At 46.2% G+C, this 27,075-nt stretch overlaps 17 protein-coding genes and 1 non-coding gene across 18 annotated transcripts; 11 read left to right on the forward strand and 7 right to left on the reverse strand.

Moving 5' to 3' along the window:
- Nucleotides 1-182: 182 nt before the first annotated feature.
- On the forward strand, nt 183-554 carry KLTH0F15840g (KLTH0F15840p; the record flags this gene model as incomplete). The annotated part of the gene is made up of 1 exon (XM_002554828.1): nt 183-554. The coding sequence occupies one exon, from the start codon at nt 183-185 to the stop codon at nt 552-554; it is 372 nt and encodes a 123-aa protein (XP_002554874.1).
- A 43-nt stretch (nt 555-597) lies between these two features.
- On the forward strand, nt 598-4,323 carry UBP2 (ubiquitin-specific protease UBP2; the record flags this gene model as incomplete). The annotated part of the gene is made up of 1 exon (XM_002554829.1): nt 598-4,323. One exon carries the CDS (start codon nt 598-600, stop codon nt 4,321-4,323), a length of 3,726 nt encoding a protein of 1,241 aa, XP_002554875.1.
- A 299-nt stretch (nt 4,324-4,622) lies between these two features.
- On the forward strand, nt 4,623-5,612 carry VPS74 (Vps74p; the record flags this gene model as incomplete). Its single annotated transcript, XM_002554830.1, has 1 exon — nt 4,623-5,612. The coding sequence occupies one exon, from the start codon at nt 4,623-4,625 to the stop codon at nt 5,610-5,612; it is 990 nt and encodes a 329-aa protein (XP_002554876.1).
- Nucleotides 5,613-5,687: 75 nt separating this feature from the next.
- On the reverse strand, nt 5,688-7,235 carry CTS2 (putative chitinase; the record flags this gene model as incomplete). The annotated part of the gene is made up of 1 exon (XM_002554831.1): nt 5,688-7,235. One exon carries the CDS (start codon nt 7,233-7,235, stop codon nt 5,688-5,690), a length of 1,548 nt encoding a protein of 515 aa, XP_002554877.1.
- A 229-nt stretch (nt 7,236-7,464) lies between these two features.
- LEO1 (Paf1-complex subunit LEO1) lies at nt 7,465-8,736 on the forward strand (the record flags this gene model as incomplete). Its single annotated transcript, XM_002554832.1, has 1 exon — nt 7,465-8,736. One exon carries the CDS (start codon nt 7,465-7,467, stop codon nt 8,734-8,736), a length of 1,272 nt encoding a protein of 423 aa, XP_002554878.1.
- A 248-nt stretch (nt 8,737-8,984) lies between these two features.
- Nucleotides 8,985-9,450, forward strand: PFY1 (profilin; the record flags this gene model as incomplete). The annotated part of the gene is made up of 2 exons (XM_002554833.1): nt 8,985-8,997; nt 9,083-9,450. The coding sequence occupies 2 exons, from the start codon at nt 8,985-8,987 to the stop codon at nt 9,448-9,450; spliced, it is 381 nt and encodes a 126-aa protein (XP_002554879.1).
- A 116-nt stretch (nt 9,451-9,566) lies between these two features.
- Nucleotides 9,567-9,878, reverse strand: KLTH0F15972g (YciI family protein; the record flags this gene model as incomplete). Its single annotated transcript, XM_002554834.1, has 1 exon — nt 9,567-9,878. The coding sequence occupies one exon, from the start codon at nt 9,876-9,878 to the stop codon at nt 9,567-9,569; it is 312 nt and encodes a 103-aa protein (XP_002554880.1).
- A 626-nt stretch (nt 9,879-10,504) lies between these two features.
- DXO1 (Dxo1p) lies at nt 10,505-11,677 on the forward strand (the record flags this gene model as incomplete). The annotated part of the gene is made up of 1 exon (XM_002554835.1): nt 10,505-11,677. The coding sequence occupies one exon, from the start codon at nt 10,505-10,507 to the stop codon at nt 11,675-11,677; it is 1,173 nt and encodes a 390-aa protein (XP_002554881.1).
- Nucleotides 11,678-11,839: 162 nt separating this feature from the next.
- KLTH0F16016g (KLTH0F16016p) lies at nt 11,840-13,294 on the forward strand (the record flags this gene model as incomplete). Its single annotated transcript, XM_002554836.1, has 1 exon — nt 11,840-13,294. One exon carries the CDS (start codon nt 11,840-11,842, stop codon nt 13,292-13,294), a length of 1,455 nt encoding a protein of 484 aa, XP_002554882.1.
- A 589-nt stretch (nt 13,295-13,883) lies between these two features.
- XRS2 (Xrs2p) lies at nt 13,884-16,262 on the forward strand (the record flags this gene model as incomplete). The annotated part of the gene is made up of 1 exon (XM_002554837.1): nt 13,884-16,262. One exon carries the CDS (start codon nt 13,884-13,886, stop codon nt 16,260-16,262), a length of 2,379 nt encoding a protein of 792 aa, XP_002554883.1.
- A 72-nt stretch (nt 16,263-16,334) lies between these two features.
- Nucleotides 16,335-17,264, reverse strand: KLTH0F16060g (KLTH0F16060p; the record flags this gene model as incomplete). Its single annotated transcript, XM_002554838.1, has 1 exon — nt 16,335-17,264. The coding sequence occupies one exon, from the start codon at nt 17,262-17,264 to the stop codon at nt 16,335-16,337; it is 930 nt and encodes a 309-aa protein (XP_002554884.1).
- Nucleotides 17,265-17,528: 264 nt separating this feature from the next.
- KEI1 (Kei1p) lies at nt 17,529-18,149 on the reverse strand (the record flags this gene model as incomplete). The annotated part of the gene is made up of 1 exon (XM_002554839.1): nt 17,529-18,149. The coding sequence occupies one exon, from the start codon at nt 18,147-18,149 to the stop codon at nt 17,529-17,531; it is 621 nt and encodes a 206-aa protein (XP_002554885.1).
- A 142-nt stretch (nt 18,150-18,291) lies between these two features.
- On the forward strand, nt 18,292-19,914 carry RIO1 (protein kinase RIO1; the record flags this gene model as incomplete). Its single annotated transcript, XM_002554840.1, has 1 exon — nt 18,292-19,914. The coding sequence occupies one exon, from the start codon at nt 18,292-18,294 to the stop codon at nt 19,912-19,914; it is 1,623 nt and encodes a 540-aa protein (XP_002554886.1).
- Nucleotides 19,915-19,988: 74 nt separating this feature from the next.
- On the reverse strand, nt 19,989-21,653 carry RTC5 (Rtc5p; the record flags this gene model as incomplete). The annotated part of the gene is made up of 1 exon (XM_002554841.1): nt 19,989-21,653. The coding sequence occupies one exon, from the start codon at nt 21,651-21,653 to the stop codon at nt 19,989-19,991; it is 1,665 nt and encodes a 554-aa protein (XP_002554887.1).
- A 243-nt stretch (nt 21,654-21,896) lies between these two features.
- Nucleotides 21,897-23,837, forward strand: ESF1 (pre-rRNA-processing protein ESF1; the record flags this gene model as incomplete). The annotated part of the gene is made up of 1 exon (XM_002554842.1): nt 21,897-23,837. One exon carries the CDS (start codon nt 21,897-21,899, stop codon nt 23,835-23,837), a length of 1,941 nt encoding a protein of 646 aa, XP_002554888.1.
- A 147-nt stretch (nt 23,838-23,984) lies between these two features.
- On the reverse strand, nt 23,985-24,057 carry KLTH0F16170r. Its single transcript has one exon. It is a non-coding gene; the product is annotated as a tRNA-Lys (tRNA).
- Nucleotides 24,058-24,186: 129 nt separating this feature from the next.
- Nucleotides 24,187-25,575, forward strand: CDC40 (Cdc40p; the record flags this gene model as incomplete). Its single annotated transcript, XM_002554843.1, has 1 exon — nt 24,187-25,575. One exon carries the CDS (start codon nt 24,187-24,189, stop codon nt 25,573-25,575), a length of 1,389 nt encoding a protein of 462 aa, XP_002554889.1.
- A 26-nt stretch (nt 25,576-25,601) lies between these two features.
- Nucleotides 25,602-26,906, reverse strand: RPT5 (proteasome regulatory particle base subunit RPT5; the record flags this gene model as incomplete). Its single annotated transcript, XM_002554844.1, has 1 exon — nt 25,602-26,906. The coding sequence occupies one exon, from the start codon at nt 26,904-26,906 to the stop codon at nt 25,602-25,604; it is 1,305 nt and encodes a 434-aa protein (XP_002554890.1).
- Between the last annotated feature and the right edge of the window lie 169 nt (nt 26,907-27,075).

A 27,075-nucleotide genomic window follows, 5' to 3' on the forward strand; every position in this document is an offset into this window, starting at 1 on the left:
GAAATGGTGGGGGCTGGAGGTGGTTGATGACTCTATTCCGTTTCGCTTTTTGCTTCTTCACGGATACATATTGCGCTGCGAAGTTCCGCTGAGGAAACTGACACCCTCCGCTCCGCGACAGGGAGGCCCCGTGACTTCGAGTTTTGGCCCAAGAGCACGTGATACTGAGTCACGGGATTTCAATGCAATGTCAGGGAATTGAAGAGAGAACGGTGACGATGACAAGGAGGCGCAACGCGGCCCATCGGGGCGCAGATCGAGGCGTCTGCGCCAGGCGGGAACAGCACTCTAGCAAGTATGCGCTTTTTAGCTCCGCGCTAGCCTTTTCTCAGGGGATGCTGATTTTCCCTAAGACTTTGCTCGCGCAGCTGGACAGCAAAAGAGTTGCTGTCGTGTGGACAGTAGGAAAGTGGTATTTCGAGGTGCCAGGTACCACAGTCAAGACTTGCTTCGGGCGCCCCGCGTGCCCCCGTTGCCGCGGCGGGCCAAACACCGAATCACGAGGCACGAACATGGCTAAGGTCAGATCTCCTGAAGATGGACTTAACCTTTAATTGGATGTTGGAATAGAGTATTGCGGACAAGCAGCGAAGCGCAATGTTCAAGGACTTCTCAGGCTCCGAGGCGCCGGTTTACGAGCCCGCAGACTCAATATCCAAGCCAATTGATGATGGCGGCCTAGAGGACGGCGGTTCGACGCAGGATAACGGCAAGGCCCTTCTGTACCCTGACGCAGGCAGCCTCTTTCCTTTCAAGACCTCTGAAAGGTTGCTGGACGAGATCAAGGCCGAACTTGCGTACAGAAACTCCAACGGGCATGATATACTGTACTCGGCGCTACATAGTGGCGTTCTGAAGCTCCCCGTCCTGGAGTATTCGCGAAAGCCAGTTCCTGACCCGTTCAGCATCGGGCACTTGCTGGACCAGGTCGTCCTCAAAACGCGCTACGAATATGAGTCGCGTACATGCCCCGGCCTCAACAAGGTCAGCGTCTTCATGGGCGTGCTAGTCAGCCCCTCCATCGTGCCTCGGGAACCCGAAGACCTGGCGGCCGCCCCCATCTATCATTTGAAGCTTACTGTCAAGACCAGGATGCATTTGGAACACACGCGAAAGCAGGCTGGGGTCTGCCAATACCACATGCTCTCTGAGCTTCATCCTTCCGACAAACAAGACCTATTTCTTGCTGAGGAGTCGGACCCTAGTCTTTTAGACTCCGCCATGTATGTCTCCAGTGACACTAACAAGCTGGTCTGCATAGAAATATTTAAGCCCGAGTTCTCACACGAAGATCTCGCGACTTTCAGCCCTGATAGTATCCGGCGCAGGTTCGCTGAGGCTTGCGGAAAGTTTCCAGACCTCGATCCAGAAAAGGTGCCGTCGCAAGCCGAGTGTTTCAGCACTTTGCTCAAAATATTCAAAGGGCCGTTGAACAGGCGTAGTCCGGACGACGTGCTGAAAACCATATCTGCAGATAACAAGTTTCTGAACTCGCAAATAGAACCCGCTTGGTTAACGGAGAGGTTCCAATTCCAGCTGTGTGAAACGCAAGCCTCAGAAGAACCTGAAACTGCCCTCGAGTACCAGCCCCCAGACCTGACAGACTATGTCAACAACCTGTCCGTCAGGAAGCTTAGAGAAGAGTACACCCGGAAGTGCTTGGAGTTGGTGTTTTTGGGCAAAATGGCCGTCGCCTTGATGTCGAAAGATGACGTAGCCCAGGATTCCCGGGCCAGATCGTTTCATCTATACCAGATAAGTTACTCTCCATCATTTTTCTTCCACTTATTGGGCGAAACCCGCGGTGTTATGGACTATGGTACCCAAGAAATCGATAAAAACTACCACTTCATCAACCTGTCGGCTTGCCACTACTACTCTGATAAAGACATAATTAAAAACTACGAGACGCAAGCTCGTTTGGACCCTGAAAACATTGGAATTTATTTTGACGCATTGAACTTCATTGCAAACTTCAAGGGTAGCTATCAACTCATAACTTACTGCCGGAAGCAAGACGTTGTTGGTAAGGAAGCCTTAGATTCTGCACTGTCTCTATTTGGGATTGATGCATCTGATACAGATCTGTCGACAGTGCCTGATGATCTCTTATTAGGAATCTACAGAAAAGAAAGCAGTCAGGCGTCTCAACAGAAGCGCTCGAGTCTCAAAAACTCTCTAAGGTTAATTGCGAAGGCCAAAAAGAGCCAAATATTGCAATTTTACACCGCTTACGAACCTTATGATAATACTTACCAGGCATATTCCTTGTTGGAAGTCAACGAATCCGTAGATGTCGACATTATCCAAACAGCATACACGGTAAAAGTTACTGACTCACCCGGACTAAAGATCGACTGTGACAGGGCAATCTACACTATAGCAGTATCGAGGAGGAGCATGCCTTTGTTCAATTTTTTGGCGGAACAGTGTCCGGCATTTAATGAGTTTTACTCAGCAGACAAGCTTACCTACCAAGAAGCTCTAAACCTACTTCAAGTCAATGAAAATGCCTCTGACGATGTGATTTTAGAAGTGTTTCAAAGAAAGTGGCACCAAGAACCAGTTTCATCTCCTGACCAGTTTCTGATTTCTTCAAGTGCCTTAACCAAAATTGGCCAAGTTCGCAATTCTCTCCTTATCAATCGTTATTTGGAGACTGGTATCATTGACGTTTCCTGTCTTCCTGCCGGAAACTGGCCAACAGGCTTGAACAACATTGGGAATACATGTTATTTGAACTCGCTTTTACAGTACTATTTTTGTATTTCTCCCCTTCGCCAGTCAATCGTTGAGTACCAAAAGACTCTCAGCGAATTCCATCAATCTATTGGTCATTTGGAAAGCAAAAGGCGTATTGGAGGAAGAGAAGTTAGCGAAGCCGAAGTTGAGAGATCAATTCAGTTCGTTTACCAGTTAAGAGACCTTTTTACAGATATGGTTCACACTGAGAACAGATACGTGACACCTACAAAAGAACTGGCATATCTCGCTTTCGCTCCAAGTAACATCGAAGTTGAATTTGAAGGAACACCATCTTCCGGTAGCGTAGGGGAGGCAGAGGATGAGGAGGAGGGGGCCATTAAAGAAACTACGGAAGTTATTGATCTGACATCTGTCCCAAATGCAGAGCAGGACATTGAAATGCTGGACCCTGTTCCTTCTGAATCTGAAATGATAGTCGAGCAATTCGTCGATTCACCAAAAGATGACAAGAAACAAGATGCTGCTGAGGCTATAGGAACATCTACCAGAGTAGCCAAAATAAGTTCAGATCAACTAGAGAATGCGCTTGAAATGGGTAGGCAGCAAGATGTAACAGAGTGCATTGGTAACGTGCTTTTTCAGCTTGAAAGTGCATCTGAACCAACCTGCTTGGATACTGATGGGGAGCAGCAAGATCTCATTAAGCAACTCTTTTTTGGGAAACTGAGGCAAGTTTTGACCCCGCTAAATGACCCAACAAAAGTCAGAACAAAAATTGAGCGGTTTGTATCCCTGCTGGTCAACGTTGGAGATCATCCAAAAGACGTTTACGATGCCTTGGATCAATATTTCAAGAATGACGTTTTGCAACTGGAAGACGGGGACGTAAACAGAAGTGTGGCAATAAAAGAATTACCAGCTGTTCTTCAAATTCAAATTCAGCGTGTTTATTACGACCGCGAGCGGTTCATGCCATTCAAATCAATCGAGCCCTTACCTTTTGAGGATTCGATTTATATGGATAGATATATGGACACCGAAGATCCTGTGATGTTGAAGAAACGGGAAGAAGCTGCAACACTGAAAAAAGAACTTGTAACGCTGAAAGAGAAGCAGAGGTCTCTCCTTGACAAGAACGGAAGTGGAATGAGCTTCAAGAGTTCTCTGCTCGAAACAAAGCGCTTTTTACAATCCGACGTACTGGAGAATAACGATATCGAATCTCCAAACAAGGAGCAGTCCATCCAAACAATCGACTCAATGCTCTTGAAAATAGACGAGGAGCTTGCTAGCGTTTATCATCGAATTGCATTTCTCGAGCAGAAACTGAGCTCCCACTTCGATGACTTCAAACAGGAAGGATATTCACTTTTCGCCGTCTTTATTCATAGAGGTGAGGCCAGCTACGGCCACTATTGGATATACATCAAAGACAGTGGCAAGAACGGAATTTGGAGAAAGTATAACGACGAAAGCGTAACTGAGGCGCCTGAAAGTGAAGTTTTCAATTTTTCAGAAGGTAATACAGCCACGCCATATTTCCTCGTGTACGTCAAAAATGGACAAGAGTCACAAATCGAGCCACTTCATAGAGTAACTACCAAGTGTGCCAGCTAATTAACCTAATGTGTTGCCGCGCAGATACTGTTGATTGCATGTGGCCGCAAGCTTTCCGAAAGCGGCCGTAGTCCCAACTCGTTAAACTAAATGTATTTACATGATCTTTATCGTATATAGTGTTAAAACTAGAAACAAAAATTTGGTAAAAGTTAAAGGGCTATGATCCACCTTACCAGACAATTGAAGGGCGCCACGAGAAAGAAGGAAGTGCCAGCTTAGACCGTGTCTCATAGTGTTAAATCGTGAGTCAGTGGCTCAATTGTTTCGATACATCCTTTCTTTGAACAGCTAGTACAATGTCGGGTTTACAACGTCGCCGTGTTAATAAGTCCGAATCTATTAGCTCGCAGGACCCAGTTGTGAATGATGAAACAGATGGTGAAGGCAAAAGAGTAGCTTATGACCCAGAAGAAGCGAAGCTTAGGGACGATACTACGACTCCCAAGTTGAACTTGATGGAGGAAGTGCTTCTTATGGGACTGAAAGATAAAGAAGGATATCTCTCGTTTTGGAACGACAACATATCGTATGCATTGCGTGGTTGCATTTTGATAGAGCTGGCCCTCAGAGGCAAAATTCAAGTACTCAACGATCCAGCAAGAAAGCGCTTTGATGTTTCTGAGAGACTGGTCGAGGTAATAAACGCAACCAAGACAGGAGAAGTATTGTTGGACGAAGCGCTCAACTTGATGAAGAACGATGAGCCTTTAACAATTGCCAACTGGATCGACTTGCTCAGCGGTGAAACTTGGAACTTTATGAAGATCAGCTATCAGCTGAAACAGGTCAGGGAGAGACTCGCTAAGGGCTTGGTTGACAAGGGTGTGCTAAGAACAGAGATGAAGAATTTCTTCCTTTTCGATATGCCTACTCATCCTATCACTGATACAAGCTGCAAAGAGGCCATTAAACGTAGAATACTTTCTGTTCTGGTCTCGAGAAATATGCAGCTCAACTATAATGAATATTTCCCCTCCTCCGTCAGATTTAAACTAATAAGAACCCTCTCCTTGATATGTGGTGCTTATGGAGCCAACGTTTTGGAAAACGTTTTATCGAGTCTCGACTATGAGAAGAGGGATCGCGCGTTCAGCCGCGCGGATGAGATTCTGGCTCAATTTTCTCAATTTCCATTCGCTTTAGATAAACAAACAGAAACAGGCATCTCCGTGAACTTGAATAAGGAAGTTCAGGAAGAAGTTGTCTCAAATCAAGACGCCAGTTTGCAACTAGAATGTGTTGCCGGTGTTTTCGAGGTTTTCTCAAGAATGGACACCTTGTTATGAGCGATTTGGGAAAGCATTCAGCGTTAATGTAAATCCATTTGTATGTGAAGAACTTAAAATAACTCGATAATGGCGTTAATTCTGAAAGGTAGAAGCTAAAAAGCCTCCCGGGTGCAGTTTCAAGTAATGCTGCACCACTTCAGGGAGTGAGTATATAGTGGGCTCAGTTTTGTTCAAACACTTGATTTCCTTTGTGAAAGCTCCGACGAGAGACTTGCCCTTGTAATCTTCCCCGCACGATTCCCACCAGAAACCGCCGCCCAAATGGTTCTTCTCAACATAGTGAGCTTTCTGAATCATTGAGTCCACATTGTCGTACACTATCAATTCAGCTTGCTTTTTGTTGTGAGATAGCTTGACACAATAAGCAGAAACTGCATTATGATCAAAGAACTCCATGCCCCCTTTCAAAGGAAGCTGTTTGTATAATGAAATTCCTTCTTCTCCTTCGGATGAGCCGCTGACGTCTTGAAAAGGCTTTCCGATTACGTTTTCAATACTCTTGTGCGAGACTTCAACACCTTTGAAACCACGGCCGTAGGCGGGCATGCCAAGGACTATTTTCTTGGAGGCCAGTTTAGACTTGTCAGTCAAAAAGCGCACTGCCTTGTCTGCGCTGCCCCTCCCATTGGTGCTTCTCTTGTTTGTTTTAGCTGGTGTATAAAGGTTGCTCTGATAGGCAGTTTGTGCGGACCATGCGCCACTAAAATCATATGCCATCAAATTCCAGTAGTCAACATAACGATCGGCTTCTTGTAACGGCAAGTATTTGAGACATTCCTCGTCGGCAGAAATCGCAGATGTTAGGGCGAAATGATGTTTGTGATCTTTTGAGCCAAATATTTGACTTTCAAGAGTGTCAAGACGCTCGCGCAAAGCTTTAAGCATTTGGAGGTAAACCTTAGGTTCCTTGGCATCGTTTTTTGGGAACTCCCAGTCAATATCGATACCGTCGAAGCCGTACTCAAACATTTTGCTAACACAGGAGTCAAGAAAGACCTCCAGTTTAGCGGGGCTCTCCACTAGGCTTGTAAAGGCCTCGCGGTTAGACCATCCGCCCACAGACATTATTGTCTTGAAATTGTTGACCCCGGCAGAGCCACCATTGCGAGTCAAAAAATTGCTGTACTTCAAAAAAAACAGCTCCCCGATGCAACCAAGCGGTAGCTTGTCTTTGGACCCTGTTGGAAACTGTGCGCGAAGGTCGAGCTTCTTAAAACTCGAGATCATTTGCTTGTACAGATCCATCTGGACATCGGACCACTCATCGCTCAGCTGGCACTCCCCCGTCTCGCTGTTTACCACTAGAAACGCGTAATATACATGCGTTAGTTTTCGAAAGTCTATATCGTGCGGAAAGTGCTTCCTAGCCGCATAAGGGGACCAGTTCGAGTAGTACATTCCTGTCACAAAACCGCTTTCATTGTCCGCGCTCAGTCCGGTTCCCGCATCATTACTGGTGCTCAACATAGCGCCACTCCTACCTAAGTTGTTGAAGTGTTCTTGGAAGGCTCTCATTTTTGTGCTTGTCTGTATCCTTCCCGTGTAGATGGCTTCCAGGATTATGCCAGTCACACAAATGGCCACCAAAAACTTTCTTGCAAAGCACAAAATTGGAGCCATAGCAGATTGAGCGGTGAACACACATATTGGATGCGCATTGGACCACGACACTAGCCCACCTCGAATAAATACATTAGAAACTTCATCCAAGTTTCGCTTATGCAGTTACTGTGAAGCTGTTACGTACAGAAAGATTACAAAATATTTCAACTATCAACAAAAATTATGGAAGCATCTCCACCTGCTAGAACTATCTTAAGAAATTCAAGAAGAAGAGGATTCGAAGGCTATGTCGGATCAAGGAGAAGGCACAGTGGCACTAGAAAATAGCCAAAATGAATTGAGCGAAAAACAAAGCCCCAATGTTGAGGCAGACGGCGAAGAAATGGACGACTTGTTCGGGGACGACAGCGATCAAGAAACGGGCTCTGGCCCAGGGGAACAGGAACCCCACAGCCCCAACTCGGCAAACGAGGAAGAAGACGATGAGCAAGCCATGTACAATAGAAAATTCTACGGGGACAAAGGCGAGGACTCGAATGACGAAGGGTCTCAAGAATTCCGGGAAGCAGACATAGACATAATGAAGCATATTGTGCCGTACTCGACCGAACCCTCTCAGGGAGATAAGACCATTTACTATACCAAGGTTCCACAATTCCTGACGATAGATCCCATACCGTTTGACCCTCCGGCGTTTCAAAGCAAGATCGAAGAGCGCGCGGCTCAAAGGACGTCTGTTGAAGACCAAATCGACGACAGGCTCATAGAAGAAAACACCGTCAGATGGAGATACTCCCGTGACAAAAACCAGCGGGTTTTCAAAGAGTCTAACGCGCACATTGTGCAGTGGTCCGACGGCACGTACTCACTGCGACTGGGAGACGAATACACGGACGTTCTGATAAATGACACTGAGGACACATATTTGGCAGTCTCGCACGACCAGCAGGAGCTGATCCAGTCCGTCAAGGGCGGGGAGGTCACTAAAAATATGATTTTTATTCCGACATCCACAAACTCCAAAAGCCACCAAAGGCTCAGCAAGGCTGTTGCCCGCAAAGAACAGCAGGAACATCACGGACCAAATACCTACATCTTGCGTGTTGACCCAGAACTGGAGCAAAAGGAGCTGGAGAAAAAGCAGGGCCAAATCATCAGAGAGAGACGCAAGAGGCAGTTGCGGGAGCAACAGGAGCGCGAAGGCATGGATTCACCAGCGCCTACTTCTAAGCCTAGGTCCGCCAGCCGGCCCGGTTACAGCCAGACCAGGTACGACGAATATGAAGACGACGGATTTATGGTTGACGACGAAGAAAATGAAAGCGACGGCGGAGTCGGCGGCGATGGTAACGAGGACGAGGAAGACCTACTGGACGATGAAGAAGAGGAAGACGATGACGATCTGAACGCAGAGCGTCTAAGACAGCTCAAGAGAAAGGGAGCTGCCCAGTACAACACCCAAGAGGCCAGCGACAACAACGTGGAAAGTGATGATGCTGAAGACTCTGCAATGAAGAGGCGCAAGGTTGCGGTATTGGACGACGAAGATGACGAATAGTGCACATGCGCTAGCTGGTACATATTTCGGCACATACAAAGATCCTCGCTGTTCAGTAGATGCGTTCATAAACGATACACAAATAAATTGTTTCCGCACGTGATCTGCAAATGCCACCGTGTTACCCGGTAAGGGCTCTTTCCGTTCACGAAGTTTCCATACTAAAGAGCCAGCTCTCGAAACCTGATCTGAGCAAAACCTGAACATAGTTCTTTAGTTGCGAGTTTCATTCAAAACAACAACCAACAATGTCTTGGCAAGGTACGTTATTTGTCAATTGATGCGCACTCTCGCATTTGCGAGCATCGTATCCATATCGTGGCTCAGTTGTACTAACCCTCTGTAGCGTACACCGACAACCTCCTAGGAACTGGCAAAATTGACAAAGCAGCCATCTATTCGAGAGCTGGCGACTCCCTGTGGGCTGCGTCCGGTGGCCTGTCACTTCCTACCAACGAAATCGGCGAAATTGCCCAGGGCTTTGAGAACCCGTCCGGGTTGCAGAGCACAGGCCTGCATCTGCAAGGTCAGAAGTTCATGCTGATCAGAGCTGACGACAGAAGCATCTACGGCAGACACGACGCTGAGGGTGTTATCTGCGTGCGCACGAAGCAAACTATCTTGGTGACACACTACCCAGCCGGCGTCCAGGCCGGAGAGGCCACCAAGATTGTCGAGCAGCTAGCCGACTATCTGATCAGTGTCTCATACTAAGCAAAACTTGAGAGGTCTAATGTCGCGACTCCGATTCCAACTTACATACCCTAGCAAGGATACATAACCTATAAGAAAATTGCCGAATCGCCGCCGCACAGCTGGGGCTCGCCACTCTACTTGCCCTGACGAACAGCGCAGCCAAAGGGATAGATGATGATGTTTTCAAGGTCCCAAATCCCCTCCTTTGCGAAGATGTCGTTCTTGACAACCTGTAGGGCATCCTCTTTAGTATTGGCGGAGATCTGTAGGTGCGAACCAGCAAAGTTGGTAGGCTTGCCGTCGGGCCCAACTTCGTGGTAGATTGCGCCAGCGCACACTAGGGTACCCTTTTCGTATTGCTGCGCAACACCTTCTAGATGTGCCGGTCTGCAAGCAGAGCGGTCAGACCCCTTTTTATCGAATACAATTACACACCACTCAACCATTTGAAGTATCTAGATTCTTTGAGATAAGCTTGGAGTGCAATTCCGTGATGTACAATTCTTTCTTTGACACGCCTTCACTTATATCAAGGAATCATGTAGAACGTTTTTTTCCAGAAGCTTGGCGAGCGATCGCTTGCTCGAGATAACAAGTCGACAAGTTAGCTTAAGCTCAACTTAGTGAGCGCTATGCATTGTTAGGTTTCGATACTGGCCTACCCTGCTTGACAATTTGAGCCTGATTTTGTCACTTGTAGACAGTAGAGGCCTTAACCTGGATTCAACTTATGGCACGCAGTGCTATGCAAATCATTGTACGCCGCCAAGGCTCAATAGTTTGATGCCTAATAGCTCTGACAGTCGGCACATGTGACTGTAAGCTCCTTCTTACCAAAGCTTTATGTGTGACTACTCTGGGGACCTCACATAGAAGCTGGTAGCATCAGACGTGACATTATATATAAGAGCTACAGGTTAAAACAGAATACTGTGCCGGGTGGCCGCGCTCGCCTTAGTAACTTTTGTTGTGCCTGAGCGCTTAAGCTCTGCTCGCGCCGCCTTCTCTTTGAGCAGTAATGGTAAAAGAACTACTTATTACTCTTGAAATTCAAGTTGGCTGACTACGACAGATGCAGAAGCTTTTTGAAAAGCTCTCGCTTGAAGACCTTCCTGATGAAGCCTGCGTAAGTTGCAGGGGTTTCGAACGTGCCTCCATAAGCCACTTTCCGGCGGAACCACTACACTTTTTCGACGAAGTCAAAGAGATTGGCACGATGACGCATTGGATCGACTCTGACAAGTTCGAGCTGGGACGTAAGCAGAGCGCACCACATCTTAAAAAAGACTTAGGGCTCTTCACCATTACTAAGAAGCTGGCCAAGACCAACAGCTATGTTGGGCATGACTTGTTGGAGCACTATGACGATTTCCAGCCCTTGACGCCAAACCAGCTAGAAGACATGAGCGGCGTGTTTGAATTTCTCAACAAGTGGGAGGGGGACCATGGAAAGCCCTACAGTTCCGGTAGCGATTTTACCATAGTGTGTTCTAGACACAACCTGATTGACCTCATCATGGCGCCTTTCTCAGACGAAGATGTCCACTTCAACGTTAAATACATCAACGGGTACCTCCACATTTTCCCTGACAAGCAATTTCAAAAGAAGGATGATGGCATTTACTCTTCGGAATCGAACATAAGAAGGATATGCTACACTGGATTTGAACTTGAAGACTTGGTGACTGAAACACAACCGGGTGCGCCCAAGTCTGCCTTCTACTCTTTAGTGCAGGGGAAAATAAGCAAAAATATCAAACTTCTATTCAAGGCCGAGATGGATTGCTTCAATCCTGCAAAACGCAGCTACACCGAGATCAAGTGCACGACTGGACTGAAAGTTAAGAGCGCGTTCCATCGTCGGAAGCTCCTCCGCATGTGGGTGCAAACCTCATTGGTACCCTCAACAGACCTTTTGATAGGATTGAGAGACCCGTACTACCATCAATTGAGTTCCTTCGAGTGTTATACTAGACAGGAACTATATCAAAAGTTCAATAACCGAAATCTGAGCTTGCTCAAAAAGAAATACAACTACAATGCCAATATCTCTGTTCAGTGGTTTCGACACCTGGTGAAACGGCTTTGCCAGACAATTACTCCTTATGTTGAAAAGACTCCAACAGAAGCTGTGAGTTTTAAATTAACTCTTACCAAGCAATTAGAGCTTCGGCTGCGAAAAATTGAAACTCCCTCGACAGCAAAAGAGTCACCTAAGCCAAAACCCGCGCATGCCCAAAGCTAGTTTTGATAGTCGGCTGGACATGGCCTTCAACGCGGTTTGTTTAAATTCTAGCTATTCTGTCACAACCAATCAAAAATAAATATTGTATTTTACCTTATTTTAGGATTAACTTAAAAACTCCTAACTCTATCTTTTCCGAAGCAGCAAAGAAAGTCGGCCTCAATGGATCTCTCTGACTTTTCAAAAGAACTCCAAAAGGGTTCTGAATCGAGCGTTGTCCAGCGGTCTTCGCTGAAGCCTCTTTACTTTACCTCGATTTCGGTCGATGGAGACAACGGCAGCAGTCCTCTATCTAACACGGTTTACAACTCTGTCCTAGAGCCCGTATTGGTGCAGCCCTTACAGACGCTTGACCAATCTCTGAGCAATTTTGCTGAAATCAAGAAGAAGCTTATTTATACAGGCCTGTTTCGCGATGTGAAGATTTCGTTAGACAACGAAGTTTCAAGCGACGAGCTCCAGTCCTTGCCAAAAGATCTCGTCAAAGGCTACGCCCTAGAGATGCCTATTCCAACTATTGCTCGTATACGCTTAACCCCCATAAATCTTAACAGGGCATCCTTGACGTCTTTTACAGGCGACACCCTATCATCGATGGGCGGCCGCTATTCTGTCATCAATAATTTTGGCAAAGCAGAAGTATTGACGCTACAGGGTAAGCTTGCATATCAGCCTTTCCAATCAACCTTTGATGAAAAGGTTCTAGAGGCCAAGTTGTTGATCCCATTGCAAAAAAATCCATCCGTTAAAGCGGTCTTCGACGCCAACTACGCTAACATTGACCTGAATGGTCAACCTTTTATTGAGAAGAGGGACCAGCATCGCCAGAAACAAGTATCGGTCAATGTTGGTGTGCAAAAACAGTGGGTCAACATCAAGACAGGCTTGGCACCTGTTTTGTATAACGGATTTTCCGTCGTCGCAAGAAACTTGGATGAAGTCCGTAAAGAAGCCTCTGAAGCCATTCGACAGTTTGACGCGCCATTTGTGAAAAACAGCTTTGTTTCACAGCTTTTGGTGGATAACAGAAAGTTCTTTGGTTTGTTTCCAGCTTCCGGCCTAAAGTTTTCTATCAACAATGAGTATGTGCTCTCTGAAAGCTTTGACAAAAAGGCAGGCACCGCTGTTTCCCAAAACGAAGGCTTCGATAAGCTCGCGGTTGATTTTGAAGCACACCGAGCATTCTTTGGCAACAAGATTATTAATTCGCTTGAATTAGCATGTGGAGGCATTTTCTCAGCAGGCAAGTCCTCCAGCCTAGTGCATCACATCGATAAATTTTACCTAGGTGGTATGTCCTCGCTTAAGGGCTTTGAAAGAAATTCTGTCGGGCAGCATGGTGGTAAACTTTTCTACAAACTGGGCCTGGCATCCTCATTCAAACTCCCAAACACCCCAGCTAACTCACCTCTAAGGCTTCAGTTTTTCTTTAATGCTGGTGACGTCCAGAACAAAAAGCCAACCCAATTCTCGTGCGCCGCAAGTTCTGGAGTTTCGCTGCTCTATAAAAGCTCTCTTGCCAATATGGATCTCACATATGCCTTTCCGTTAACAAATAGAGGCCAGGACATTCAAAAACCAGGGTTTTCTTTTGGTGTCTCCCTGTCCTTGTATTAACGAATTTCTGTTAGGTCAAAAGCGTACCTCAGAGGTCTTAAACCTATGACGGAGATGCCCAAGGCAGTTATGTTCAGTATATATTCGTGATAACTAAAAGAAGATTGGTCTTAAAGTACTTGATGGGAAATACTTGACGTCTGCAGGACCAAAGACGGCGGCGTCATGCGTTTAAATTTATCAACCAAAGCTAGAATTCCTGAAGTCCTTGACCTTCACTAATTTGCAAACAGCATTTTATAATTGAAAACCGAATAGGAAGCCCAAAAGAATTATAGTTCAACTTTGAAACCTGTGGTATACTCCGTGCTAAATCGGAAAACGCTGCTCGAATGCTCACTTGTAGTTGTACCAAAAAAAAAGCACAAGAATATCAAGGAGAAAGCTATTGTTGGTGAAAGCAGCGCCTTACCTCAGCTCAATAGATGCGTGTAATCCAAGGAACCGAAGTGTTCAATAAATGACCCAAAGACGAGATGCACCCTCGGATCGACCTCACACCACGTGACGCGCATTCCAAGGTCTAATATCGCATGCTCTTTTTAGTGATCCAACGTAACGTTCAAACATCATTCTGTATGAGATCCTTATGTGGATTCTGCGATACCAGTATATCGATGAAACTGGCTCAGAAATCAGAGTTTCTTGCTGCCTAAAAAAGGGCACTCAATATGTCGTTGGGCGCTCGGTTAAGAGCCCTCTTCAAATTAAAGGCGATAAAAGTATATCAAGAAAACATGTCCAGCTGGAGGTCAGGCAAAATTCAAAGCTCGAAGTCCTAAATGCGGGAAAGCTTACCAAAATTGGTGGGGATAACGTGAAGATGGACCAAATGTTGGAGTTCGGTGCTGATCAAAGTGTCGCACTGGAAATGGGAGCAGGGCCCGTGAAAGGTACAGTCACTTATGAACCGGCAATTTGGAAAATACCACACGACCTAGCTATTACAGAGAGCTTGAAAAATCATCTATCGCTCTATGACATACAAGTTACTAATTCTCTCACTTCCAAAACCAGTGTTCAGATCATCAAAGAACACCAGAAGTCGCACGGAAACTGCTTGTTTGCGCTAGTTAAAAAAATACCCATTATGTGTGAGGGCTTCATTGGTGACTTTGTTTCACAATTCGCAGACACGCAAATCGACTTCGATGCTAAATGGGAACAGATTACTTTAAAAAACGCTCCGTTTTTAGAACTTCAGACTAAAGATGCAGCTTTCAAAGGGTTGAACTTCGTGGTCACTAACCAAAAGACATTCGCCATTTACAAGAGTATTATTGACGCAGGCTCTGGAAATTTGTGGCTATGCGGTGACGTATCCAACCTTGGTACCTTTATAGAAAAGCAAATCAAGTCAGAGAACGTGGTTATTCTGATACACCTCATCGAAGAAGCACCTGCGCTTGCTTCGGAGCAAAACAACTCTATGCATATCCAGGAAGCCAAGCTACTCAAAAACAAGGCACGAAGTTTGGGCTTTAAAACTCGTGATGTGAATGATATTGTTGATGCAGTTCTTAAAAACGATATACTGAGTTTGCTAGACCGAGTACCGCAAGAAAAGGCTTTGGAAGAAAACTCAGCGGGAGGAAGCATTGCGGGCTCCCAGGTGCTTGCTGATATAGTCGCCGACGCTCCTAACTTGCGGAACAAGCGGAAAAGAGCAAACAGACAAATTCAGCCACTAAATAGTCTTGCGTTTTTCGGTGGGGGATCTTCTCTCTCACAAAAGTTGGAGCAAGTTTCTACTCCCGCAAAAGAGCAAAATCTTGAGCTTCAAGAGGGCTTGGGCGTGCACACAAATCCAGAAGTTCATCCTTTGTCTAAAAAGCCCCGTGAAGAAAAGAATACTCTGCATTCTGCTGGAAACAATTCAACAACAACTTTCTCTGAGACCCCAATACATCAAGAAGATGTCCAGATTGGTTCTGAACCTTTAAATCACTCAGCGGCTCATTCAGTAATCTCAAAGGAGGACGAATCTACGCATACGGACGAGAGGAACAAAACGTTGGTTAATTCTGCTAAAGATGCGCGCACCGTGACTTTCCCTTCTATACATAAGAACGAACTCAAAAGCTCACGTACGCTCTCAAATGAGGCCAAAGTTGAAGGTAACATTAGCCATGCTGATACTGAGGTACAAGCTATCAAGCGCCCCAGGTCTCTCATACAGGCTTTCCAAGAAGCTAAACAACATGAAGTTCACAGACTAAAAAAAAACATGGCTGATGTTGGGAGTGAGGAGCTTACAGAAGAAGCCATTAATAAGCTCGACAACCTTGCTTCTGTAGAAAAGGTGGACTTGATGAGAAGGCCAAGTGAAGTACCTGAGAATTCTAATCAACGCATATTGACGAACCCACAGTGGGCTAGGAGAAAGAATTTCAAAAAGTTTGTGAAATTGTGGCCATCACATTCTTCTAGAAGCAGCCCAGATAATATCACTGATGCTGTTAGGAATAAAGCTTACCTCATAACCAGAGATTATGTGTCACTTTGTCCTTATGACGGTACCAGGAATAATAGCGCAGATGATGGATTTGGCGACGCTTGCCAACAGCATGCTGCCGCGGAACAATCTAATCTAACAGCATCCCCCGGAAATTTGGCTTTGTTGGGAGTAGAGGTTGAGAATGGACCAGCGTTTGCTTTTCAAAGCCAGCGTGCCGCCAACTCACAGGCAAATTCTCTATTTAACGAGACTGACAATCGCAGAGTTGAGGAGAGGAGCCCAGAACGCAATCAAGAGCTTTTTGTAGTTGATGAGGACGACTCGCAACCACAAGTGGCGTGCTATAGCAATAATGTCTCTCAAGTTCCATCAAGGCTTGAAGATGCGGATCAAAGCCTGCAGCCCGACGAGCGCAGGGTACCAAGAGTCGCTTCGCTAAGAAATACTGTCCAACATGAAAGTGACGACAGTGATGACGAACCCCAATTTCGCTTTCAATCGAGAAGATAAGCGACCATTCATATCTCATTGAGATTCATATTTAACGACATACTTTCATAAAATAGCACAGGATACATTGCATCATTCTTCGAACGAGAACCAGGTTGGATTGTGGATTCTTTTAGTGCCCCTTTCTTGCGCGAGCTCGTTGATTCTCCTCAAATCACCCTCAGGGATGTCAAACGTGTGAAGATTGGCTTCGATCCGCGAAGGAGTCTTGGACTTGACAAGAACGGCGTGGCCCCTTTGCAGGCCCCAGCTTACAAGTAGCTGAGCCGGTTCGACATGAAGCTTTTTGGAAATTTCTCTCACAACAGGTTCATCCAAGAGAGGGGCGCCCTCGGATCCAAGAGGGGAATAGGCTTCCATGAGAATGTTGTTTTTCTTGCAAAACGAGAGCATTTTGTTCTGGGGTAAAAAGGGGTGAGTTTCCAACTGGCTTGCAGCTGGGACTATTTTGTTCCCCGGTGAATCTATCAGCTTCTTCAGTTGCGAGACAGAGAAGTTGGCCACTCCGAGGGCATTTGTCTTTCCAGTCGCAGGCAATTCTTGCATTAGCTCCCAAGTTTTCACATAGTCCCAACCTTCATCCACGTCTGGCTGACCGTCCTTCCTTTTAGGAATGAGCATGTAGTTGGTGTGTTTGACTTGTTCCGACCTAAAGGCTACAGGCCAATGCATCATGTAAAGGTCCACATAGTCTAGCCCCAGCCTTTTCAAAGACTGACTGAGCGCTGTCTTAGGGTCGCGATGCTGTGTGCACCACAGTTTGGTAGTGACGAAAAGCTCTTCCCGGGGTACGCCAGAGTCTCGGATAGCCCTGCCAACAACTTGCTCGTTCATGCAGACAGCAGCTATGTCTATGTGCCGGTAACCTGCCTTTATAGCAGCTAGTGTCGCGTTGTAGCCATTTTCTTTAGTCGATCTCCAGGTTCCCAAACCAAGAAGCGGTATTTGTGCACCCGTGTTCAGTTTCGCTGTTGCTGTGCATTTTTTCAAGACTGTGGTCATTCCTCCAAGGTTTGTCAAGTATTGCGTTGACGTTCGTTTTGAAAAAACAGCGAAACTCAATCAAAGCTCTTCTCAAGGGTGCAACAATCTATCAAAGTTGAACGTCCATATAGTCACTTAATCACTTAATCTCTCAAGCGCAAAGCCGGTTGGCATTGGTTGCGGTCCTGCAAGGATTCTTCCAAATGGACTTTTCTTTGCGCTACTGGCTGCACATGAACCTTGAAAAATAAATGAAGTCACAGAGCATCGCAGTAGCTGTAGTTATGCCAAGTAATGATGGCACACCCTGTAGCTCCAATTTTCAGCGCGTATCCACCATCTTTGCCACAGTTTTTTGTGCTTCAAGTCTTGGTCAACATCATCTTGATCAACCAAATATTTAGGATGACGGAAAAGTCGCTGGACGAACGCTAGAATGATGAAGTTAAAGTAGAAGCGCGAAACCAAGGCTATAAGAGACACTAAGATAGTGAAGAAGTATTCTGTTGCTTGTGAGGCACTTTGGGAGCTAAGAGTCTCCCCTCTTGCAGTCAAGAGCTTCGAACCGGAACTGATTCCACCGCTGGTCTGCTGAGTGGCCGACGAGGGGTCTGAGAGCTCGGACTCCTTTGCCGCAAACCACATTCCGCTAAACCACAGGGTGAAAAAGCACGTTATTAGTGTGTCGGCGGTGAATGTGAGGAGCACGAAAGCATAGGTCTGCAGCTTGGGCTTGTAAACGGTCGTGAGCCCTAGGGAATATACGACGAGAGTGAAAACGGAAGTAAGGTAAAGAACCCATTGCATAAAGTCCAGCTGGTGACCCGTAAGGAGCCCTAGAATCCCGTAGAACCCACTGCACTTGTTAAGTATGGTTATTCCGAGGCCTATCTCGACGCCCATGTAGAGCGGGAAGACACCCAAAAATGACTGCAGAAAGTGTTAGAGGAGTGCGCGAGACCTGTGGACTGCCCATGGCAGCTAGGAGCATAAATATGTACGTACTTGCGGGAGCTGTAGCATATCGCGTTGCATTCTGTCAGATATGGCGTATATATTGTCTGAGTGTGTTGAGCGCGGTATCGAGATCACTAACTTACTCGTAAAAAATTTCAAGAAGCTCATCGCCATACGTTTCCCTGTCAAGCGCGACTTGAAAAGAAGTTCCAGAGCCACTGCACCAGCGCGAGACCACTGTAAAATGAGCCTAGAAGATGGTTTGGGCAAGCTAAGCTTGCATGAGAAACATGGGGCTGACAGGGACCATATCAACACCCAAATCCTTGATAAACACGCTCACAACATCAAGACTGATGAACTCTCGGTCACCAGAGCAAAAACGAGCAAAGATAAGGCCAACAGAGCTACTGTGGAGAACGTCCTAGACCCTAGGACCATGCGATTTCTACAAGCCTTAAAGAGCAGAGGAGTTATCTCCGAGTTCAACGGGTGCTTAAGCACAGGGAAAGAAGCCAATGTCTACCATGCCTTCGCAGGGTATGGCGCTAAATCATCTGAAGAAGAGCAGAAGGTCCTGCCCAATCAGGGGGAGAGACGCGAGTATGCAATCAAAATCTACAAGACATCCATTCTGGTTTTCAAAGATCGCGAGCGATATGTCGATGGCGAGTTTCGGTTCCGGAACTCGCGCTCTCAGCATAACCCAAGGAAAATGATCAAAATCTGGGCCGAGAAGGAGTTCAGAAACTTGAAGCGAATTTACCAAAGTGGTGTAGTCCCCGCCCCTGAGCCTATTGAGGTCAAGTCCAACGTGCTTGTTATGGAGTTTTTGAACCGTGGAGACGGCTTTGCTTCGCCTAAGCTGAAAGACTTTCCTTACAAGGATCGCGACGAAACATTGTATTACTACCATACGATGGTGGCATACATTCGGTTGCTCTACCAATGCTGTCAGCTAGTGCATGCAGACTTGTCTGAGTACAACACTATTGTTCACAACCAAAAACTTTATGTCATTGATGTCTCTCAAAGCGTACAGCCTGAACACCCTATGAGTTTGGACTTTCTCAGGATGGATATCAAAAACATTAACAGCTACTTCGAGCGTATGTCGATCGACATCTTCCCAGAAAGAGCTATCTTCCAGTTTGTTATTTCAGACAAGCTTGAAAAATTCGAGGGCGAATACACGAATGCCGAAGACCTGAGGCAGTATGTTGCTAAAACGCTACGCCCCAAATCTGGCCCCGAAGATGAGGCGGAAGATGAGGTTTTTAGGTCCCTCCACTTGGTGAGGAATCTTGGCGGTCTTGAAGAGCGAGACTTTGATAGGTTTACGCTAGGAAAGTTCGACCTGCTAAAGAGCCTTATTGCTCACGATAATCAAAAGGTTGCCAGTAACTTTACTGCCTCCGAGCAATACGAACTGTCCTCATCAAGCGACGAAGAAGTCAGTGAAGATGAAGATTACAACGAAAGCGGAAGTGGAAGCGAGGACGACGATGGAGATGACGAAAGTGGAGAGAGTTCAGACGAAGAAGAGTGGCTCGAGAAATCTAAAGAGATTAAGGGGAAAAAGCACGAAGATAAAGATTCAAAGAAACAACGGAAAACCGATGCCAAAGAGGCCAAAAGGGAAAAACGGAAGACCAAAGTCAAAAAGCATATCAAGAAAAAGCTTATCAAGAAGACCAAGTCAAAGAAATAAGTAAATAATGTGGCGTAGCCTTCATCAGTTTAATGAACTTGTAAAATAGGTTAATTACGGTAGATTTTCGTTTTTTAAACAGAACCACCGCTTTGGTTCTGCCCGACCAAACCAGCAAGTTCCAAAAGTGCCCTGTCATCGTTTACGCTTTTTAGGTTTATGCGTTGCCGGCGCTGGGCCTCAGCCTCTTCCCATTCCCAATTCTTCATTTGCTCTTCTAACTCCTTTTCGCCTCCGCAGCCCCATGTTTCAATATCCTGTATCAAAAACTTATGCTCACTGGTAGGAGTATTAGAAGGAGCTATGCTTCCGCCAAAACCAACGTTTCTGAACGCTGCGAATTCCAAGTTGGGATCGATTGTAAGCGAGACATTTCCTGGCACAAATTTGACACCACTAGACTTTATGATAGGTTGAGGGCTGCCTATCCCTATTCCGCCACCCAAGGTATTGAAGTACACATTTCCAGGTTTACTGGCTTTGTAAACCTCTTGAATTGGCGATAGCTGCACTATTGTAGTTTTGATGTCACCGAAAAGCTCTGAATTTGTGACCTTCCATGGCTCATTAATTAATATTGCAAATAGAAGCTTTCTCTTACCAGATAAAGCTGGAAGAATATGTTGGTCTTCGTCTTTCAACCGTGGGTACTCATCTAGGAACTTTTTGTAACGCTGGTTTTTGTTCTTTGCGTAATCTTGGTCGTCCGGGATTCTTGAGCCTTGAACAAGCAAAATCGATGGTGCCATCCATTTGAAGGCCTTTGCTTGGAAGGATCGCATTGAAAATCCGCTATCCCTTCCAACGTACAACTTTTGAAGCCTAGAGAAAACAAGCTCTCTTGGCCAAACAGTTGCGAGCTGTGCCAGTAGCGGTTCCGTCACAAGCTTCGACTGGGGTATCAGGGGTTTTGACGCCTCTAAATCAACAAGGTCTCTGTTCAAGAACAAAACATGCTCCATGAGGCATTCTAAGGGTACGAGCAAATTTGGGCACACGGAAGATATAACGTTCTGAAACTGTGTGTACGATATAACATTTTTCAAGGCATCCTGTGAAGTTAGAATGTCTGTGTTCATTGTTCGCAGTATGCTCAATGCACAAGTCTTGAACGAGTCCCATTTCTCGCTGATATTGACGTCCAGCCTCGAGTTCTTGATGACAGTAGCCTTCGACATTGTGAGCATCAGAGTCAGAAACTCCAGCATTGTTTCTGCGGGCACCACGAGCTCTTCTTCCGCCACGTTATTGAAGGTTGCGATCACTTTGGGTGCGTCCAGAGAATCATTGGAGTTCGGGAGGGACGACATCTCCTTCACTGCCTTGTTCAAGGCCAGGGATATGTACACGAGCTTCGTGTGATTATAGCGCTTGTCCTGTACGTATTCCAAGCACCGATTTTTGTTTAGCAGTACACAGCTTTTCAAAACGCCCATGTATGTGACGTTCTCGTAACAGTCCTTTATTAAAGGGAAGTTGGCCAAAGTCTGAACGCAGTTGAAAAGGAGCCCTTCCACCGCCTCATTTGCATTTTGAAGACGCAACACCCTCATCAACTCTTTTCTATTCAGCGCCGCATCCAGAGGCTTGCCGTCTATATTGCCTTTATAAGACACCAACTCCGGGGTACTGACCAGTTTCAGCGCTTTTTTGTCGTACCACGATAATAAATCATTTTCTGACTCAAAATGTGTACTGCTTTGGGAGCTACTAACCGTGTTAGAACTATTCTGGCCCATGCTATCACTGAAGAAGGGAACTATTCTCGGAGTTTCTACACGCTTACACTTGTTCGTTTCCCAAGGGAAATCATCTGGTACCCGTATTTTTCTTTGAGTACGCGTACTCGTGTAAATTCGCGATTTTTCAATATGCAAATTTTACATAGCGATCTCATCTCATCTCATCTCATCGCATCGCATCGCAGCACATCTCGTCGAACTTTCTTCCTGGGCATAAAACAATACAAGGACTGCCTGAGCATGTCGAAAGAGAATGAGACAAGACAAGGGGGTTCCAGCGACCCAAGATTTGCTGGTGTCGAAAATGATCCAAAGTTTCGCGAAACCAGGGCCAAAAAGTTTAAGATCAAGCTAGATGACAGATTTAGCAAAAAGGACCTCGAATTCAAGCGCAAGGCGCGTGTGGATAAATACGGCAGACGCCTGAAGGGTCAAGAAAGCAAGGATAAAAGAGATTTTGATAAATACTACGAGAAGGAGAAGTCAGGTAAGACTGCGCCAGACAGTGAGCTTGTTGGCAAGCCAAGCGAGGAGGACAGCGAGGGTGGAAGTTCTGACGAAGAAGGAGCTGCTTCAGCCAAAACCGTTTCTCTCGACAGAGCACGTGGAGAAGTTCATAGTGATTACGTGTCGTCGTCGGACGAAGAATCTTCTTCTGAATCTGAGGAAGACTCCGCAGACAGCGATCTCGAGAGCGAAGAGTCTGAAGTGCAGATCGAGGAGGGAGAGGTCAAATCCGGCGATAGTAGCAAGACCTTGGCGGTAGTGAATCTTGACTGGGACCACGTGAAGTCCACGGACTTGATGGTAACATTTTCCAGCTTTGTGCCTAAAGGAGGAAAGATTAACAGGGTCGCCATCTACCCTAGTGAGTTTGGTAAAGAGAGACTGGCAAAGGAGGAGACCGAGGGGCCTCCTAGGGAGATTTTTAAGAGCAAGGAAAAGGGAAAGAAATCTCACGGTGATGACAGCGATGAAGAACTGACTGTAAAAGACCTATACGAAGAGGGCGATGCGGATGATTTTGATGCTAAGTCACTTCGTCGCTACCAGCTGGAAAGGCTCAGGTACTACTACGCAGTTGTTTACTGCAACAACAAGCAGACCGCAGAATCCATTTACAAAAACTGTGACGGCACTGAATATGAGTCTACAGCCAACATGTTTGATCTCAGGTACGTCCCTGATGGGATGGATTTTGATGACGAAGCGAGAGACGAATGTGACAGCGTACCCAAAAATTACAGGCCCTCCGAATTTAGCACAGATGCTCTTCAGCATTCGAAGGTGAAGTTTACCTGGGACGAGACGCCAGCTGACCGTACTGCCATGGCCAAAAGAGCGTTCACTCAAAGGGAAATCGAGGATATGGACTTTAAGGCGTACCTGGCTTCTGACAGCGAGGACTCTGAGCCAGAAAACAACCAAGAGCTAAAAAACAAGCTGAAGTCCCTTGTTAACCAGTCTGTGCAAGTCGGCGAAAAGTCCATTTTTGACCAAGATCCCAAGGACGGTGAAAGTGATGTAGACATGCAAATCACTTTCGCACCAGCCCTCGCGGAGGGGGGCAGTGGCGACGCTGATGACGGTGAGAAGACAGAGGAAACGACTTTAGAGAAAGTTAGACGTAAGGAGAAAGAACGCAAAAAGATGAGAAAGGAGCGCATAAAGGAACTGAAGAAGCAAGCTGAGGACGACAAAAAACAGAAGTTGAAAGAGGCTAGACGCAAACCGGAACCATCTGCTACCGACTCGAAGTCCCAGGCAGAACTTGAACTGTTAATGATGGACGATTCCGAGGAAGCAAACTCTAAGCTCAATAAGAAAGCGCACTTCAATATGAATGAGATTGTCCGGTCCGAAAAGGAAAAGGGTAAAAAGGCCAAGTTCCAAGACAAAAACAGGATTGTCGAAGACGAATTCAAACCAGATCTCAATGACCCTAGATTCAGCGAAGTTTTCGAAGACCACGATTTCGCCATCGATCCTTCTCAGCCTGAATTCAAGGGCACGGCTGCTATGAAGCAAATTCTTCAAGAACGTAACAAGAGGTCTCAAAAGGGAAAAAATAAAAAGCGTGAGGCCAACGGCGACATTGCTGAGCCCTCTGGTAATAACGATCTCAAGGGCCTTGTGAACAAGCTAAAGCATTCTTCAAAGAACAAGAGACAAAGAAGGTGAGTGTTGCTGTATAAACCTGCGGCGTAAATAGGTGTATAATAATAAGAAAGACCAGAAGGTCGGCCAGGAACTCTAAAAGAGTGGCATCTACTGTTGAGGGGCCGCTGCCATTCCAACTCCGTTGTCTTGCGCGTGGGAAAAAATAAAAGCCCTGTAGGGGGCTCGAACCCCTAACCTTATGATTAAGAGTCATACGCGCTACCGATTGCGCCAACAAGGCTCTTTGATGGTGACGAGAGGCTATCATATACTCATAATTCATATGAGATAGCACATGACTACGTTTTATTAATTACGGCTATTAGCTGTTGTCTTGTTCGAGCTCATCGCCTAAAACTGAGTACATCCAATGCCGCTAGTTGAGGGGTACAGCTCTGACTCTGATAGCAGCTCTCACTCTCATGCTGAATCGAACAAATTGCCGAAGGCTGTGAAAGACCAGGAAAACAATGACTCCATCAGCGTTGATCTAACCCAGCTGGAGCCCTCAAATCAAGTTGCCAAGAGACCTAACCATAACACGACGCGAGCTAAGCGCAAGAGAAGAAAGGGGAAAGGACCTTGGGCATCTTGGTCATCTTCTGAGGAAAGTGAAGAGGAACCAGGACCGGAGGTCGCGTCCGAAGCGGAGAAAGAGTCAGGTATTTTGTTGGAAGATGAAGAATTTCAACTCTCCCGGGACGAGAAGACACTATCTAGCGAGAGTACGCGTTTCTATGGAGACTCGGTAACAGATTACCAAGGAAGAAGCTTCTTGCATCCGCCTATCGAAGTGGATATTGACTTTACCAAACCAGAACTTTCCTTTAGGTGTTATCTGCCGAAAAAGATGATTCACTCGTACCGGGGGCACCACAATGGTACTACGACGATTAAAATGCTCCCCAAATCAGGACATCTTTTTTTGTCCGGCGGAAATGACAATAAGGTTAAATTATGGGACGTATATCACAAGCGCGAGCTTCTCAGGGACTATTGCGGCCACTCGAAGGCGGTGCGAGACGTAAGCTTTAGCGGTTCAGGTACTTCTTTCCTTAGTGTGTCCTATGATCAACATATGAAGATATGGAACACAGAAACAGGTGATATTGAGCATCGTTACAAGTTCCCTGCTGTGCCAAATTGCGCCGAGTTCTCCCCTGCAAACTCCAACGAATTGATAGTTGGGCTTTCAAACTCTGAGGTGAGGCATTACGATTTGAGAGTCGCTCATAAAGACGGTTTAGTGCAGGTCTATGACCATCATTTGTCCTCTATAATCGCACTCAAGTACTTTCCAGATGGTTCCAAATTCATTTCATCCTCTGAGGACAAATCGATGCGTATATGGGATAATCAAGTTAATATACCCATAAAGCAGATAAGCGACACCGCTCAGTATTCAATGCCCTTCATTGACATTCATCCAGAGCATCACTATTTTGCTACTCAGAGCATGGACAATGCTATCTATGCTTTCTCAATGAAGCCCAAATATAGAAGAAATCCGAAGAAGCGGTTTGAAGGTCATAAGTGTGCCGGTTATGGAATAGGCTTTGGATTTTCGCCTGACGGGCAATACCTCGCATCTGGAGATACAAAAGGGCGGGTATATATATGGGATTGGAAAACCACCCGACTCTTGAAACATTTCGAGGTCCCAGGCAAGAAAGCAGTCATTACGGTTGCATGGGCACCTCAAGAGACAAGCAAAATGTTGTGTGCAGGTAACGGAGGAAGAATCTTTCTATATGACTAGTTATGAAGTTATATTTACATACTGCTTCAGGCGTAGAAAGAAACAGACTTCGACTTTCTGGCTTGAACTTCGCCTATGGCTTCTACGAAGTCCTCGTGCTTAACCTGGCTCTGGCCATTTCTTAGAGCGATCATACCTGCCTCGACCGATACTGCCTTCAACTGGGCACCGTTGAATTCATCTGTCGACCTAGCTAGCTCCTGCCAATTTATGGAGTCATCAGTAGTCATTTTACGGGAGTGGATCTGCAGGATTTGCGCTCTTGAGTCCTCAGAGGGTAGCGGGAACTCGATTTTCCTGTCGAGTCTACCAGATCTAAGCAGCGCCGGATCTAACACGTCCACTCTATTGGTGGCGGCCAGGACCTTAACTCTGTCGTCTGACCCGAACCCATCCAACTGGTTTAACAGCTCCAACATTGTTCTTTGCACTTCTCTGTCACCGGACTTTTCAGAGTCGAAACGTTTTGTACCAATGGCATCAAGCTCGTCGATGAAAATAATAGTGGGCGCTTTCTCCTTTGCCAGCGCAAAAGCGTCACGAACCAGCTTGGATCCCTCACCGATGAACATTTGGACAAGCTGAGGCGCCGCAAGTTTCAAGAAAGTTGCATTTGTTTGGGCAGCGCATGCTCTTGCCAGCAGCGTCTTACCGGTACCTGGAGGGCCATACATCAATGCACCTTTTGGTGCCTTGATTCCCATGTTTGTGAATTTCTCTGCTTGTTTGAGAGGGAGCACAATGGCTTCAACCAGCTCTTCGATTTGCTTGTCCAAGCCGCCGACGTCCGAATACGTTTCAGTAGGCTTCTCGTCAACCTCCATTGCTTTTACACGCGAATCGAATTCTGAAGGAAGTGTGTCCAGCACAAGGTAGGAGTCTTTGTTGACGCCGACGAGATCGTTAGGTTTTAGTTTATCGGGGTCTACGAGACCAACCATGGGTAGGAATACCGTCTGTCTGGAGGAAGTTTTCACCACGGCGGCCTTCCCACTGGCGATATTGTCTAGATTAACGTTCCCGCCTTGTGTCGTAGATTCCCTGTGCTGCTCATCGTCCAGTTCATCCATGTCCATGATTTCCACAACGTTCGATACCAAATAGGGCAGTTGCCTGTTATTCTTGATTTTCTCCTTGTTATCCTTGATCTTCTCCAGCATAACGTTGTTCTCATGCGACAGCCGCTGCAACTCGGATCTGAAGATGCGAATTTCGTTGTCCAGAAGCTTCGTTCTGGTCTGCAGCTCTGACGTTGGCAGATTCAGTATTTCTTGGTCGATCTCATCGTCTCCTGGTAATTGCTGCGCGTCCAGTTCTTCTAGCGTAGCCATGGTGCTCTCAGTGAAGGGGAATGCTAGTTTTGCCTGAAAGCTTTGTAGGTCTTGAGGGTTTGCCACCGAAGAAGGTCTTAATTCTTGAATTCAAGCAATAAGTACGTCGTTATATACGAGACACACGCTTCAGCCTTTGGATATGGCACCCCGAGCGGGCCGCGCCTCG

Source organism: Lachancea thermotolerans, assembly GCF_000142805.1.
Source record: "Lachancea thermotolerans CBS 6340 chromosome F complete sequence".
NCBI classification, from domain to species: Eukaryota; Fungi; Ascomycota; class Saccharomycetes; order Saccharomycetales; family Saccharomycetaceae; genus Lachancea; species Lachancea thermotolerans.